This window comes from Lampetra planeri, chromosome 46 (genome assembly GCF_965212315.1).
Source record: "Lampetra planeri chromosome 46, kcLamPlan1.2.h2, whole genome shotgun sequence".
Classification (NCBI taxonomy): domain Eukaryota; kingdom Metazoa; phylum Chordata; class Hyperoartia; order Petromyzontiformes; family Petromyzontidae; genus Lampetra; species Lampetra planeri.
In genome coordinates, this window is record NC_136152.1 from 214,023 (window position 1) to 231,067 (window position 17,045).

Genomic DNA, 17,045 nt, shown 5'->3' on the forward strand with positions numbered 1-17,045 from the left:
ACGGCGTGTATTAACAAGGACTGCCTGCCGGATTCGAACCGCGAACCTCTCCAATCAGCAAGGAATGCGCTTCCAACGGGCCGCGTTACCGCTGGGGCCGTCTATACACCTTTACTGCGTCTCTTGCGTGCAGGAGCAAGCGTCGTGGGTGTGCCAGTGCGAGGAGGGCGTGGTAACGCGACTGGAGCAGGACTTCAAGGTGACACTGCAGCAGCAAAACTCACTGGAGCAGTGGGCTGTGTGGCTGGACGAGGTGGTCACCACCGTGCTCAAACCACACGAGGGCAGCGCCAGCTACGCCAAGGCCGCACGCCAGTTCCTGCTGAAGTGGTCCTTCTACAGGTGAGTGTGGTTCTTGTACGGGTCACCAATGACTCGCCAAAACAACGCCACCACAATAAAATTGGTTCTGCACTTGGGATAAGTATCTTGCTCCTAGAATAAAAAAATATATCAGTTTGTCATTTTCAAGGGCGGGAGTGTAAGAACGCGCATCCTTCTTAGGTGGACCAGATCACTTGTAGGGCACTAGGAGGTAGCTCTGATATCCACTCTGTTGGCTGTTATCAAATACGAAGGGCTGCACTACTCTGAGGGATCCAAATGGATACTTCATCTCATGACATGACATGGGCAGCACAATTGGAATAAAATTGGCAGAAAATCACATGTATTGTTAACTCCTGCCTGTCTTTTACTCTGGTTATTTTTACGTTGTTGGTCACTATGCTGGCCATTATACGCATCGGTCTGGTACTTGGCACCAGGAGTGAAAAAACTAACTTTACTTCTGATGAAAAACCTAATACTTGTAGATTAACCTGGTATCTGTGTGTTTGTTGCACAGTTCGATGGTGATCCGAGACTTGACCCTGCGCAGCGCGGCGAGCTTTGGCTCCTTCCACCTCATCCGCCTGCTCTACGACGAGTACATGTTCTACCTGGTGGAGCAGCGGGTGGCGCGGGCGCGCGGGGAGACGCCCATCGCCGTCATGGGCGAGGTGAACACCGGTGGAGTGACCGATTACCACTCGTACACGCACACGTGACCTCGTGGTGGTCCAGTTGTTCCCGAAACGTCATAGACCAGGCGTGGCGAATCTATGGCTCACGGGCCGGATACGTCTCGCGACTTAATTTCGTGTGGCCACAGGAGGCCTTCCGCTTCGGAATGGTCCACTAACGATATTTTACCATCAGTGCAAGCATCTCAGCTGCCCATACTGGGCATCTGTGAAAAAAAGAGATTCATAGCTTATCGGATTCCTCCAGTCTAAATAAAGATTTTGAATAATGATATTTTTGATCTGGAAACACTGTGTTTCTAATTTTAGAAAGGCATTCTCACTTCTGCCACTGCAAGAGGCCCTTGCAAATAAGTTATATATCTTGTGGTAGTGCTGGCGAGACTGACTGGCTCAGTCGTGGAGAATAATTATGGAGTAAACATGCCTGATGGGGCATCCTCTGTGGAGATGAGGGGATGGCATGAATTCACGAGCGAGTCAGTCTGGCAAGGCCAAATTGTGAGAGGTGGCGATCATGACTAACGATGATAGTTGATGAGAGACGTTCACTTGACTGGTAATAGCAGGCATCATTGAAAATGTTACCCTGTGGAATAGTTGCCAAGAGTAGGCCATGGAACGACACTGCAATAGCACAAATTGCAAGCCTGACACTGAAATTACAGCTTTTTTACAAATGTTTATTTTTAGAAACTTCTAAAAAGCAATTTTTTTTAATCAATGCGAAATAACAGGACCCTGCGGGGTGGGCTGGTAGGAATAATACTAATACCGGTACAGGGATATCGACCGCACACACACGCGCACACACACACGCACATACACGTACACACGCACACACACACACACACGTACACACACATGCACGCACGCACACGTAATGAAGTTGTGTTGCTACGCTTCCAGTTCGCCGTGAATAACGATCCGAAGCCCAATAGCGCCCATTCATCACGCCGCTCGAGTGGGCCGGACACGCACACACGCACGCACACGCACGCACACACACGCACACAGTCACACATATACACACACGCACGCACGCAGACACGCACACACACGCGCATACACACGCACACACACGCACGCACGCAAACACACGCACACACACGCGCATACACACGCATACACACACGCACACACATACACGCACGCACGCGCACACACACACACACGCACCTCTCACCTGCAAGGCAGCGGTCGCCGCTTCTCCTCCCACATCTCTCGTCGCGGCAGCTGTAACGATGGTGCAAGTTTGTTTTTATCATCAATTCCTCCTCCACCCCTCCCCGCCACTGTTCACCCACCAGAATAAATGAGTTCGCCCATAGTCAGTCGATCAAAAAGTTTCGCCGTGAGGCGCCGGAAGCGACGGCCATCTTGTTTAATTCACATCGCAGGGGGAGCGGGCGGCCATCTTGTCGGACAGGGTCATGCCAAGTGTTTGCAGTAGGGGGCGATGTTGATACACGGACGGACGGACGGACGGACGGACGATATAATCTATTGGTGGTCTGGTCCACTTCGTTCCTACCAGTAAAAGAAAGCCTTGTAAAGTTCCCAAGGGCTTCTTACAAAAGTGGTGCTTTTATCTCAGTCCATTCTCACTTATTTCTGTATATTGGAGAAGAACAAGAGCTGAGAAAAGACAGTAGTGAAGCGGAGCATGTGTCTAGAGGTAATGCTGTTTGTCTGCTAATCACTGCTGTGTGGCATGTGCATATATAAGTTAACAGTGTTTCTTTTTGGGTTTGTATTTCAGTTTGCTGACCTGGGATCAGGATTCTTGTCCTTGAATGGGATAAAAGGTAATACTGCAGCCATAGCAGGAACTATTGTTTGGTTTAGTTATTCTTATTCTGAGTCAAGAAATAGAAGGAAGGTATCTATTTTCTTTAGAGGAACAGACATTGTGTGTTTTTCTTTTAGACTGCAGTAAAGAGACAACTCGTGTTTTCACAGTGGCTTAATGCAACTCGTGAACTCAACAGTAAGCTAATAGCTTATGATTTACTTAACCAATAGTGCTCAGGGCTGAGTTGAAAACGGTTATAATGCGAAGAGAATTCCCACGCGCCGCAAATTGTGTAGAGTTTTAAAAGCTTATATTGTCATCAATATGAGTCTCCTTTGTTTAATTGAAATCCTGCAAAAGGCTTTGGAGGGTGTATGCGGACGATGCTTGAATTTCATGACCGGATAGGTCAGTAACTTGAAAGTTAAGAATGAAATGTGGCAGGAATTCATTATAGACATAATCAGTATGAGGACGTTTTGATGTATCGTAACGTGTGGAGAACAGAGGGCAGATTACCCGAGACATGCATTAAAGTGGCACCGATGGTCAATGGCCAAGGGAAAACCTAAAGCCGCAGGGTGGTTGTAGACTCAGGGGTGTCCTTGAAAGATGTGTAAACTGTATGATGGCTGTGTACCAAAGAAAAGACCTAAATCCAAATGTTAGCGTAGAGAATGCGCAAACAGATTTTGGAATATCTGGTACGAGCCGTGCATCATTCACAATCTGGCATAAGGCAGGAAGCAAACGGTGATTACATTTCGATCTTGAAATGTTTGAAATGCAAGCGCTGACTAGCCTGGCAAAGCAAAGACACTTAAACCTTCCCGCCCTGCCTTCCCCCCCTCCAACATGTGATACGTGTGTTCCACCCTTTCCCCAACCCGGTGTTCCCTCACGCAGACCGAGAGGCCAGCCAGAGGGACTCATGGGACGAGGTGTCGGTGGAGTCGGGTGAACCGGCACCCAAACTGACTCGCACGGAGCTTAAGTAGGAGATGGAAAAACGAGCGAGAGAAAGAGGCAGGGGAAAGGTGTGGACAAAGACGGTGGCTCGGAGGACGAGAGTTTATCCAGCGTGGCTGCGACCCAACGCTACGTGTTGTGTGTCTGTGGAAAGGGCAGTGGGTTGAAGTTGCCCACTGCAGCTGCTGTTGGTGGTGGTGGTGTACAAAACCTAGACCGCGGCGAAATTCTTTGTGGCATAAGTAGCGTGGGCTGATGACTGCTGAACGTGTACAGTGCTGAATATTGCAGATGTTTATTTCGCTTGCTCTATTCATTTTTTATTCATGTATTTTTTAACACAGCCTCTTGTTATCAACATATTTTTTAAAAGATATTTAATTCTATTGAAGGCTGGCGTCCTTGTAACTCAAATGTTAGAGATCAATGTAAATGTTTGAAGTGTGAGTTTGTGCAGAGTGAGCGATCGGGAGCCGAGGGTGGTGGTAAATGTTGTGGATTATGTAGACAGCAGAATGTCTACAGAAATGGCAAGTGCATGAACACACGCACCATTCGCCACTTCATCCCTGATTAAGTTGGTTTGTAAAACTTATGAATGGTGACAGTCACTGTGTTTCCCCTTACAATATTACAAAAACATGGTAATTTTGTACAGATTTAACTGTGGATGAATCGCAGGTGTTTCTCCTGCCAGTTTTGAGTCAATTATATTTTGATGTGGCGTTGTCAATTCAATTAACCGTGTAAATGCGAACGTGTCCTTTGTCTCATTATTCTTTTGACTGGTGCCTGTAAAGCAGCATCGGCCGCCCCGGTGAGTGCTCGCTACATTTGCTTATGCAACACTTGTGTGCCAACGTGGACAGCTCGTATAAATCCTCGTTTCCCTTTCACAAAGACGCGATGGGCACATTTGCCGTCTCCGAGCGACCGACGTATCGACAAGATTCTTGGGACGCTCTATCGCATCGAACACGCTCCGATCGGCAGCACAAAATGGACACAGTTGTAAGAGCCGATCGTTCGCCACACGACACATTGGGCCTTTTATGTTGCATTTGGGACGTCCTTCATCCTTCACAGCTGCCCCATTAGGCCGCTTGCTGGAGAGTGTACTGACTCTGAGCCAGTGCTGGTCTCTCGTAAATTACCAACCGAAGGGTTTTATTGTGGTAGCAGTGTGAGGAGAATAGGTTGCGTGGCAGATTCGGCCATCCTGAGCAGGCTTCTGTCCAGGTGTGGGACTAAGAGGATAGAAAGTACATGCCTGGATTCTCAAGGCCACTGATTATACTTTAGTCACCATGGTCTTAGCCTTGTTAAAGCTGTCAATCTGACCACACAGCAAGGAGGTGTTGATGCTGTCTGGTCAGTCTGGTGTTTGTGGTGGAAAGGTGGGTTTTGTGTACGTGTAAGTTCGTGCTCGGTGACACATCACGTGCACATTACAATGTGACGTTTAGCTTGACAAATTGTACCTTGCCCTGACACGCTATAAATATCAGACTGGTTTGGCATCTTTGCAATTGAGCCACGTTGAAAGCTGCCACGGAAGTTATTGATCTTGGAGTGGAAAATAAACGTGCAAATGCTGCCTTTGTTTGATGCAGTGGGGGGAAAATAAAAAAAACAGCCAGAACTTGCATCAGTTCTTATGTGTCAGTTTATTGAGACTAGATCATTAAATGATAAACGCCAAGATGCCGTACCAGTAGACCAATAGCTGTGATGGAAGAAACACTCGTAATTCTGTATTGTGTATTTGCAGCATCCTCATTCATAGCCACCAGACGAGAAAAGGCAGGTGTGGCTTTTAATATATATCAAAACTGTTAAGCACACTTGGCTACTCTATAGTTTAACCATTATAAGGTGTCATACTAATTTAAATCAAGATATTCTTGGGCAGTCCTATATTGGCAAGTTTTAATTACTAAGTTTTTTTTCATGCGAGAGGAAACTAGGATATCTGGAAAAAAAATCCACCATATTAGATGACACGATTCGCTCCTGTGAACATCTATCGTGTCACTACCAACTTCCCCCTCCCCCAGGTCCATACCGACCTTTTTCTTGCGTTTGTGAGAGCAAGTGGAGTCTTGTCGGCAGAAGAAACATGTGAATGAGACGTCAAAAGTCGTTGTGAACCAAGGGGGCTGTTGATGGGAAACTATTGGAGGAGTCCAGTGAGCTGTTTTTTTTTTATCGGGCTGTGTTGGCAAAGTGCACCCTTTGTGGACAGGTCACAATTTGGCATTACTGATGTTTGCAAAACAGGCGTTCAGATAGTCTACTTTGTTTAATAGAAAGGGAGTTGTGTTGCCTCTTAGGTTGGGTGGCATTTAGAGGTGACTGTTAAAACAACTTTTACTGTGGCATTGACGTTGCAACTCCCGGCAATGCGTTGCATCTCAAGTGACAGCAGCTGCTGCTACTATGAAGTTGGCCCACGCTGACGGTTGTGTTAGTAGCTGCTCCGGCATGTCGCTTTGTTGGCATTTTTCGGGGTGAAATCGCGATCGTGGGGAGTGGAGCTTGCGCAAACAGTGGGGCGTGTAATGAAGCAGATAAAAGGTTGTCGTGAGTTTGTTCATTTTGGTTTTATTGCCTTTTTGTTTCTTGACAAAGTCCGTTTTGCGTTACGTGGTTTTTTTTTATCCAGGCAGGTGCTTAGACGTTTGTGTGTGTGTGCTCATGGCCAGCTCCAGTTTGGCAGCAGAGGTCTCACTCCGAAATATTCGAGCGGCATTATCTTTTATCGTTACCTGGTCTGTTACTCCACACAAAGCTTTGTGTCTTCTCGGCCACAATTATGCCCTCCCTTCTCTATGCTTGCCTAATGTGGACCCCTCTGAAGGACCGGAGGACCCGGTCCTCCGGTCCTCTGAGGATTGTGTGAGGAGCTCACGAATCCTGGAAAGATTTGGACACATTCCCATTGGTGAGCTCCAGGAGGCAACGCTACGTTGGTTGAGTCATGTAGCCCACATGCCCAGCCACCGCATGCCCAAGCAGCTTCTGTGGCCGGAGAGAGGGGCTAAATTGGCACAGCACGGGCTCGAGAAGAGATGGTCTTATGCGGTACAGGAGTACGTGGAGCTGAGTGAACTTGCCGAAGACTGGTACCAGCGGTATCAAGATCGACCTCTATGGAGGAGGCTCGTGAAAGACGCTATTGGGCAGTTAGTGGCAGTCGCCCTCCAACAACAGCGAAGGGCAGAGGGGTGACGCATACAAGTGGAGAGCCGAGTGGCTAAAATGCAGCACGTTGCCACAGTAGGCAGCACAGGTAGTGCATCTGCCAGTCATCTCGGTCAACCAATGGCACCTGGGTCTGTCCAATGAACTGGAAGCGAGCCTTTGACACTTCACGTGGCCTCAAAGTGCACCTGGCCTGGCACAAGCGCCATGCTGATGTCACTGCCACTTAGTGGCGAATGGCGGCTGCTTTTTGTTTAAAATTTATCCCACAAAACTAGCATAACATTTTGGCACATAATTGTAATTAAATGACCCGCACAATGTATTTTCATTAACTCAATATTTGAATGTCAAGTATGGGGACTCATTCTTGTCATTCCATAAAATAGATTCCCTCAATACCTTTTTTTTACAGAGGGGTTTTAAAAATGTATGACGTGAATATGCAGCACAGCTGTAAATGTGGATTAAAATATTTTTTCATAAATGCTTGTGTGATTCGGCATTTTAGAGGCAGTTGTGCATGATCAGGGTTAGGACATAGGTGGGATGGTTAACTGTCTGTACTGTAATATACACTGGAATTATGGTATTTTCGTATGCTTTAGTCAAACTTTATATGTCGTGCCGAAGACGCTAGTAAGCCGCGAAGGCGGTGCGCGTCTGGAAACCTTTCTTGCATCGGAAAATGTAGGATCTAACAAGAACACCAAATACTGTGTCTTGACGGAAGACTTTGAGATGCATTTGCAGCCAGCGGCCACGTTAATACCCTTAGCTTGATTAAACAACCTAAATGCATGGCGGTTCGGTTTGGTGGAGAGCTGTAGATTTATATATTACGTGTGCGGAGATATTTTACAAACGTTTGACAAATTTTCTAAAATGTTTATTTTATGTAGTTGGAAGTAATTGCATACAACGTGTTGGAAACTGTAAATATATAAAACTCGTAAATGTGGTGTTGGCTTTGAAGTGTTTTTTGCAGGAGGGGACCGGGCGGGTTGGGTTGTCTGTGCTAGTTTACACGTGAATTGTAAAAAAAAGTAGAGTTTCTGCACTTGTGTTCAGTGTACATTTTTATATAATGAATTCGATAGACTTTGGGACTGAAACATGCTTTTGCTGTAGTAACGACAATAACATTTAAGATGACGACGACATTATGAGCGGTCACATCCCTGCCTTTCAGTGCCTTGCAACAAGCCTAAAATAGATAAGCGACACACCAAGTGTCTTAAACAGAAAACCAACCTCGTGCCTTGTTTAAGTATCACTCCCCCCGCTGATTCCTGCAATTCTCATTTCGACAATATCTTAACCGGTAGTTGGTGTCGCTCAGAGACGCCACCCGAAATACAAACGGCTCTAATTTTGTTGTCATGCACACAGCCTGTGTCATTTGATTGCCCCAAACGAGTTTTAAGGTTTCGTTAATGGGGAAACATAATTTGATCGCGCGTTCAGACCGGCTCAAGTGATGTCTGCCGTACTTTATACGTCCAATGCAATAAAGCATCAAACTTGTGTGGGACAACCTGGGACATGCGCAGCTTAGATGTTTTGAATACAAGGCGAGACCCGTTTGCTTTTCAGGGTGTGTCATCAATCGAGAGTAGTGCGGGTCTGCACAGGGAGGCGTGTGTGGCCAATACTGCGAGGGTTCCATTTGCATTCATGGTGTTTCCTTACAGGGACTCTCGAAGGACTGAGCTGCACTTGCAGCCGGCCGTGTGATTCCGTGCTGTGCTTCGCAGGAAAATAGGTCTGCAACCAGGGGGGGGGGGTGGCAAATCGAGGGGACGTGATAATCCAATCTGATGCGATTCGCAAATAATTGAGCCCAACCCCGGTCATAAATGCAGCCTTGATTTCAATTAAGCCCGTGGTCTATTGCATTTAAAATACTTAAATAAGTGATCTTATTCAGTAAAAGGTATTCCACTTTAGGTGGTTTATGTGTTTCGGTCACTGTTACAAGATATAGGAACGTGTTTCTGGCGGCGGCGGCGGCATTTGCAGCTCAGTGTTCTCGGGAACCATATTCTGCAACGGCACATGGTAATAATGCAAATGGAATTGTTAAATTCATGACAATACGTATAGTTATGAAGTTGTGTGCTTAATGTCATTTTTTTAGACGCAGCTGTTAAGAAGCTTATATGCTCACCAGTACTCGCACGTAATTGGCTGGAATCCATCTGAGTCGTTCACTATCGTATGAGTGGCAAAGTAAGGACTGATTGTAAAGTGTGGTTATAATTAGAGATGTAATGATTCACTCCACCTACAATGCATTGTCACAATTCAAATGAATTAATGATTCCCATTGTGTTAGATGGAACAGATATTGTATAAAATCTATAAATGTTTATGAATCACAAATGATAAACTCACGCACAATGCAATGTATGTATCGCTCCCGAAATATTTAAATCAGTTAATCGTTACATCTTTACTCATAACGCGATTTCATGGAGCAAGCAGCCCGGCGATTTGAAGGGAATTCCAACTACTGTGCAGACTCATATCCTCAAACAAATGCAATAAAAGATGTTTCTCAGTCGCATAAGCTCCGGGCAGATGTAGCGGCTGTGAGCACTAAAGGTGAAGAGCGAACAAAATGTGAAAAGGGGCCACATTGGGGGCGATCGTGGGGAGGAGCACACTGCCCATTCGGACACTAGCCCTAACCCGAGCCAACTGGACCATAACCCTTTCCAGAACCATAATTTCCAACCAGGTCGTAGCCCGAACCTTAACCACACCAGCCAACCGAACCCTTTGGCTACCTTTAACCCTCACCACACCAGTCAACCAAATCCTTTCCCCCTACATCTATATACTTAGACTATTCAACCGGATCGATCCCTCCTCCAAACTACATTAGCCAACTCAGACACTGAAGACTGGTCCCCCAGCCCTAACCGTAATCAGACCCTAAAGACTCGCCCAAACCCCTTAACGCAGTGGTTCTTAACCTGGGGTGAATGCATCTCCTGGGGGTGCGAGATGCCCTTTCTGAGAACCTAAGGGCTGCATTGAAGGTTAAGAACCACTGCCTTAACACAAACTAGCCTCCTTTTCACTTTTTGTTCAATTTTCAGTTTAGCCATTTAGAGCTCGCGGTGTCATATGGTGAGATGGCTGTTTTGAAACTAAACAAAGTTGACCTCACGTTTATATTATGTAAAGTGTGCTCCGTTGTGTGGCTGTACATGTGTTTGTCTCCAATAATAAGTCGTTTTTGTATATTATCGGCATATCGCTGTGCAAGTTTGTTTGTAACTCTGTTTATTATGAGTCGTTGTGAGAAGGTGAGGGAAGGGGTAAGTAGTTAGTTGGGTGTGGGCTTCGATCGGGGGCGGGGAGTGACAGCCGTGTGCTCGGAGTGGGGCGATGCAACGCAACATTAGGGCGCCACGGAAGCGAGATGTTAACTACCTCGCGAGGTATACAGAAGGTCGTGGGTTCGATCCCCACCCTGACACCTGTATATTTGGAGTTTGCATGTTCTCCCCGTGGTCGCGTGGATTTTTCTCCGGGTCCTCCGGTTTTTCCCCTCTACGTTTACAAACGTGCGTTGAAGAGTTTTTGGCTGCTATACATTTCCACGTGATAAGTCACTTAATTCGAGCTATAATTTGTGGCCAGGTCGCTTCTGAAAAAAGCTATATATATATCTAAGTGGGCCTTGGTGAAATTAATTTAAACAAAATAGTTCAAAACGGTCAAGTCGCCAAATAATTCTCACCCCGAGATCCCTTCAGTGACCTCTGTACCACGCAGGAGGTGGAAGCATTTTCCCCCCATCTGCTCTGCTGCAGAGAGCATTGGTCATTACATAACAGTAACAAACTGGGTTGAGACCATCAGCCCCCCCCCCCTCCACTTTGAAACCCAGACGACGACATCTTCTCCTGAGCGCTTGATTTAGTAAGCATAGATGTATTGTATTAAGTTCAGTACAGGAGTCTTAATTATCTTCCTCGATCGTTTAGGTTCACGCCGATTTGCATAGCCCCGTTAACACGAAACCGTTTTCACAAGACAGTGGTTCTTCAGCATGGAATTAAATGAGTGCCAAAATGAATTAAGATGAAATCATCAGTGATTGGTCAGCTTTTGGATTGAACAGTCAAAGGTTTCTTTCAGCTTATCTGCTTCATGCATCATAGTCCCTGTAACATGCAATATTAATCAATAGATCCAGACTCATTAGCATATAATGCAATGCGTCTGATAAGTGACCTGGATTCAGTTGTTTTAGGCTGGTCGGCATTTGATTAATTAGTCGAGGGCTACTTAAAATTTGATTCGTGATTCGCAGTATCATTGCCATGTTCAATAGATCCGGCTTCTTTAGCATTGAGCTCAATGCGCCTATGCAAGTGGGAAATTGTAATTCAGTAATCCTAGACCCGCTGGTTAACATTGGAGTCATTATTCCCGAGTGCGCTGACAAAAAAAAACGTTGCCCACCCCAAATGTATCCAGATTGTGCTGAGACGAAAAATCTTTTCAACCTTCACAGACTCGTCGTTAACATTCAGTGGGATCAGCACAGCCACGGTCCGTATTTTTTAAGTCAGACAACCCAACACGGACATCTCGGTCAGCGTTGTCGGTAACGCACCTGCGATATGATGTGATCGTCCCGCCGACCCCAAGGCTGGCCGACATCCCTTTAAATCGCACCCATCCCTCATCGCAAGGCTAGACGTACAGATACATTAAAATTCGACTTTTTTAGATTGTGTCGCATTTTGCGCACCGGTGACGTCACCTCTTCGAAGCGTTTAACGGAAGCCGGGGGCGCTGTCCAACCGCAGTGATGTCATCATTAGCCCCCATCACATGAAGGTATTTTAGTATTTGTCAATGTAATAACTAACAACGCAGATTAACCCTGGGTGGATAGCCCCGGACACCCAGCCTATGTCGCGTATTGTTAATTGGGTGGCCTCTCTTGGAATGTTAATTCTTAGTCAATTAGACATCGGGCTCATTTGCATTCAGGTCAACAACGATGTTACCGTATTCTCTGGATTATAAGACGCACTACCCCCCCCCCTCCGTATTTTAAAGCAAAACTTGGGATGGTGCGTCTTATAATCCGGTACGTGTAACTAGATTTTTTATAACACGTGTTCACCGGGCGCACGTTTGGTGGGTGCATCTTGCTTTTCGGAGCGTTTTATAATCCGAAGTTATGACGGTCATCGTCTCTGGGTGGAACGATGCATAGATATCGATTCTCAAGCTCATAGGATCGAGCGCGCGTGTAACATGAATCGAAAAAAAAATTCGACTCGTGTTTCTCCGTGAATGGATTTCAAGGCATCCTGCAAAACACTAGAGGGGCTTATATTCTTAGGTTTTTTTCGGTCAAGTCACGTAGATAAAAATTTTAAATTAATAAAAATAAAATAAAAATCAAGACGTTTCGGAGGCAACACAAGCTTCCGTCTTCAGGTGGAACCGTCACAGCACGATAGCTGTATCAAGTAAGAAGACGGAAGCTTGTGTTTGCCTCCGAAACGTCGTGATTTTTATTTTATTTTAATTTTACTTTTATTAATTTTAATTTTTTATCTACGTGACTTTACCGAAAAAACCTAAGAATATGAATCCTTGCAGTCACGAAAGCTTCAAATCTAGAACTAGATGAGCTACCATTCACCACGGCATTAAAAATTTTTTTTTTTAAATAGCATTACTTCTTGAAAGGCGAAAAGGTATGATCGCGATCAATAATGTAAAATCTCCCGGTGGACTGAGGCGGGAAGGTAAGGGGCGTAGCTTCTACCTCGAGGTAACAGAAATGACTAAATTGAGAATGCGATGTCGCTTTAAAACCAAACAAATTGCGTTGCAGCGCCCTCCATTGGTTAGGTGGTTCCACACGTTTTTTTTGGGTTTTGCCAATAGAGAGAGAGAGAAAAAAAGGAGGATGATTGTAAGAGGATGCTTTTAGTTGCTCGGTTGTCTTTAGTCACGGAATATAGCAGATTATAGTTCGCTGGACTGTGTAACTAATACTCTGTTACTGTTAGCACTCACACTTGCAAAATGTATTTTTTTTATTTTTTTAAATTGACATCGTTATTCGCGTGGAGGCGTGGTGACCTGGTGGGGCCGCGGCAGGTAAACAAAGTGAAACACATCTCACACAATCTTGTATTTGTACTATATATATTAAAAACCATCACCACGCGCACACACAGACCGTCTTAGGCATATACATAACTATATATAGATATATACACTCTGTTGCTGGAAATTGATTTTTTTTCTTTGTCTAATACAAGTGCACTTGCTAGCAGATCTCATGATGTTAGTCTTGTCCTTTATTGTAAGCTTCGTGTCCACTGCGCGTGCGTGTTTATTATTTTGTGTCTACAGCAAACCACCCAAATTCTGACCCGAGGAAAACGACGATTTATGAGTTAGGAAACAAGCGAATTAATTTAAAGCGTGTCGGCGTGTGTGTGTGTGTGCGCGCACACCTCAGATGCAACACAATTAAGGATTACTTTTTTTGGCTTAGTTTCTTTGACTACGGTTTTTTTTTAAACATGAAAACATGTTCGGTGCCTAGGGTTGTGTTTACCCTATGAGACGGTCTTTTCGTTAGACTTTTACGTTTGATAAGCGTAAGCATAGTTTTATTGTCATAATTGATTTTTTTTGCAAAGTGATGCCTTTTACTATACCAAACATGTCTGTACATACGTTTTGTATTGCAGTCCCATTGTGTCACTCGCGCGTTCCGTTGGCTCGTGGATGTTATGATTGTTATGGGTTTCTTTTTGTATATTTATGAAGTCTGCGCTTCAGTAGGTCTCCGTGTGTGTGTGTAGCAGACTCGAGAGTTGGGGGAATGCTTTGTTGACGGCTAGGCGAAAACGATTAACATTTCTACAGACGCATTCCCGTGTTGCTGGAACAAGTTGTTTCCGCCGATATTTGCTAAAAAAAACAGAGAACCACGTCACCAATGTTTCTACCGATTCGACAGTTTTTCTGCCTCCAATTGGCACAAACACGGATTCAGGCAACACGTGAATGAGGTTCCTAGTGTAGTAGAGACGCTTTTATATCACGCCCATATATGAACTTGATTTTATAAGGTCTGTGTATGAATCGTGTAGTTACGTTTGCTAATATATACCAGTAAACTCTGTACAATATTAAGCGTGCTTCATTTGCATTCCCTTATCCACGTAGAATATTGCAACCTTTGGCCAGGAGATGGCAATGCCGAGTGTTATCTATTGACTATTTTATTTTACCAGGCAAGGTCCAATGATGAACTATATAGCTCTTTTTCAGAAGCGACCTGTCCACAAATCATAGCTCAAACAAGTAGCTTATCATGTGGATATTTATAGCAGGGATATTTATAGCAGGGAAAAACCGGAGGACCCGAACAAAAATGCACTCGACCACGGGGAGAACTTACAAACTCAGGATATACAGCAGGCGTCAGTTCTGGATCGAACCCACGACCTCCTGTATAGCAGGCGAGGTAGTTAACATCTCGTACGCGTGGTGGGTTTATTCCGGGTTCGCATATTTACATTCACATGCAGCAACTCTTCTTGGTTCTTTCGGTAAAGTCACGTAGAAGGGAAGTAATCAAATAATAAAAATAAAACATAATGAAATTATTCTCACGACGTTTCGGCTACAACGCAAGCAGCCGTCTTCAGGTGAATAAATTTCTTTTTTACTTCCCTTCTACGTGACTTTACCGAAAGAACCAAGAAGATGAATCCCTGCAGTCACGAAAGCTTTAAATCGAAAAATGCAGCAACTCATTTAACATCCCAATACAAGGCCCTCCTGACAGCGTGTTTCGAGACTCGGTGAGCTTTGCTCGATACAATTTTTGCATGATGAAATTAGGTCACCCGCTGGACTAAATTCTGTCACGTGATAGTTATTAGTCCTCTTACAAAATCCGACAAGACCAACGTCACATGTCAGTGAACTGAAGTAGGAAGCGTACCTTTTATCAAATATTGTAGATAATGCACGGTCAATATAACGCACTAAAATAATAAACGTGAAGGGGAATAGCATTATAATTAAAAAATTCTGCATGTTTCAAACCAATCTCAATACATGTATTATATATTTGAACATTCTTCTCACTTTGTCCAATATAGCCGCTCTGCTATGCTCACAACATTCCATGAATAAGCTCTGTTTCATTACAAAATGCACGGTGGTGTCTATACATTGATCACCATTTGCAGTAGCATTTCCATTGTACACTGCCATTTGTACACAGCGTATAACACAGCCCTATCTACTGTAGTGCAGTGGATAGCGCACTCGGTTATGAACCCTACGACCTGAGATAGATTCCTGACCATAACTACCACAACATTAAGCACCAACCTCCTTTCTGTGAGGCTCAACACGGTTCAAGAGCCGAATGGCTCACAGGGCTATACCAAATAAATGAAAACTGAAAACTGCTCGAATATTATATTATTGGATCTTTCGGTAAAGTCACGTAGAAGGGAAATAATAAACTAATACAAATAAAACAATACAATTCTCACGACGTTTCGGCCACAACACAAGCAGCCATCTTCAGGTGAAGAACAGAGCTGTCGGAAAGACAGCATCCTAATGAACACTGCTGATCTTGGCAGCGTGTGTTAAGCTGGTCGGAGGAGCAGAGCGAATATTGCCCTAATTTGTGTTGGCTACAATACCGTACTTTTCATTTGTTTTATTTCCCTAACAGTTTTTCAAACCTGCTCTTTATCGCAAACGAGACTATCCTAGGCCCCCGAGCTCTCACCTGGTTAAACAAAATATACCTGAACTCGATCATTGGCGAGTGAAATTTGAACCGGTCCTGAGCCTCCACTTTCACCAAGACGCACGAACCCGCGTGGTGAAGTATGGTCAAACAATGCCAATGACCGACGCGGGGTGGGGAAGGGCATTTTATCCATACTCTTAGGTTTTTTCGGTAAAGTCACGAAAAAACCCTAAGAGTATGAATCCTTGCAGTCACGAAAGCTTCAAATCTAGCATTTTATCCAGTCGCGGACTGACGAAGTGCTGTGCATATGAGATAAACCCGTTGATCTGTTAATGCACCCCAAGCGATGTGGGATTTATTTTCGTGGCGACGACCTTATCATTACGTAACTCTACTGGAGCCTGAATTCCACACGTGGGCACAGAGGCCCCTTCAGGCTAAAATGAGACGGTGATGTCATTCTTTCCGACCTTTCACAATGTGTAGACCACAGTAGATTTTGTTATGTCTTCGACTGCCTATGCGCGGTACGAAATGTAATATTTGCACATGTGTACTTCATAGAATGCTGTACAGGGAGGTCCAGATGTCTTGTGACCCCCCCCCAATTAATTGACCCCTAAAAAATTCCCTTTGCACATTCTTTTGTTTTTAAATAAACCTTACTTTTTAAAAATATGCTGCAGATGTCTTTTGACCCCGATTTAACGCTTTAAAACTGAATATTTTTTTAAAGTAAGGTTTATTTAAACGCATGGATGTGTAAAGTGAAAAACATGTTTGGGGTCAATTGATTGGGTGTCACAAGACATCTGGAACACCCTGCATTTAGCACATTCTTCAACAACACTGCCTTAAAGGAACAAAAGTACATAATAGGCGACGTTTCGGCCAATGTCCCTTCATTATGTACGCGCTATTAAGAAAAGGGGTATTGCCCGAAAACGTCGCATGTTTTTTTAAATTTTAAGGCACTATTATTCTAGATATGAAATGTATTACTATTATTGACAAACATTTTTAGTTTTTGTTAATTGTGCTTGTGCAGCACTGCCAATGCAGCAGCACCCACACCAGTTTTATAAAATACAGTACACCCGATATAAGTGTGCTGTATGAAGTGTAATAATCGGTTGATCTATCCACTGCTAGATGAAGGCATCCCAAAGCCGTCACTTTCGTGAGAAGTGACAAACAAGCCATGTAGCTCCATGTCTCTCTTCTGGCTAACGACTCAGCAGTTCAGTGTTCTTCACTCATTTTC

At 44.6% G+C, this 17,045-nt stretch overlaps 1 protein-coding gene across 8 annotated transcripts in view; it reads left to right on the top strand.

The window, feature by feature from the left end:
- The window catches only part of LOC144733262 (transcription factor RFX3-like), a 53,926-nt gene extending 39,736 nt beyond the window's left edge, over positions 1 to 14,190 (top strand). For all 8 annotated transcript variants that reach the window (XM_078615055.1, XM_078615051.1, XM_078615053.1 and 5 more), the window contains 4 exons: positions 134 to 342; positions 848 to 1,001; positions 2,788 to 2,833; positions 3,727 to 14,190. In XM_078615055.1, coding sequence (XP_078471181.1) covers positions 134 to 342; positions 848 to 1,001; positions 2,788 to 2,833; positions 3,727 to 3,818 — 501 coding nt within the window. In that variant the 3' untranslated portion in view covers positions 3,819 to 14,190. The remainder of the gene's footprint in view (positions 1 to 133; positions 343 to 847; positions 1,002 to 2,787; positions 2,834 to 3,726) is intronic.
- The last annotated feature ends 2,855 nt before the right edge of the window (positions 14,191 to 17,045 follow it).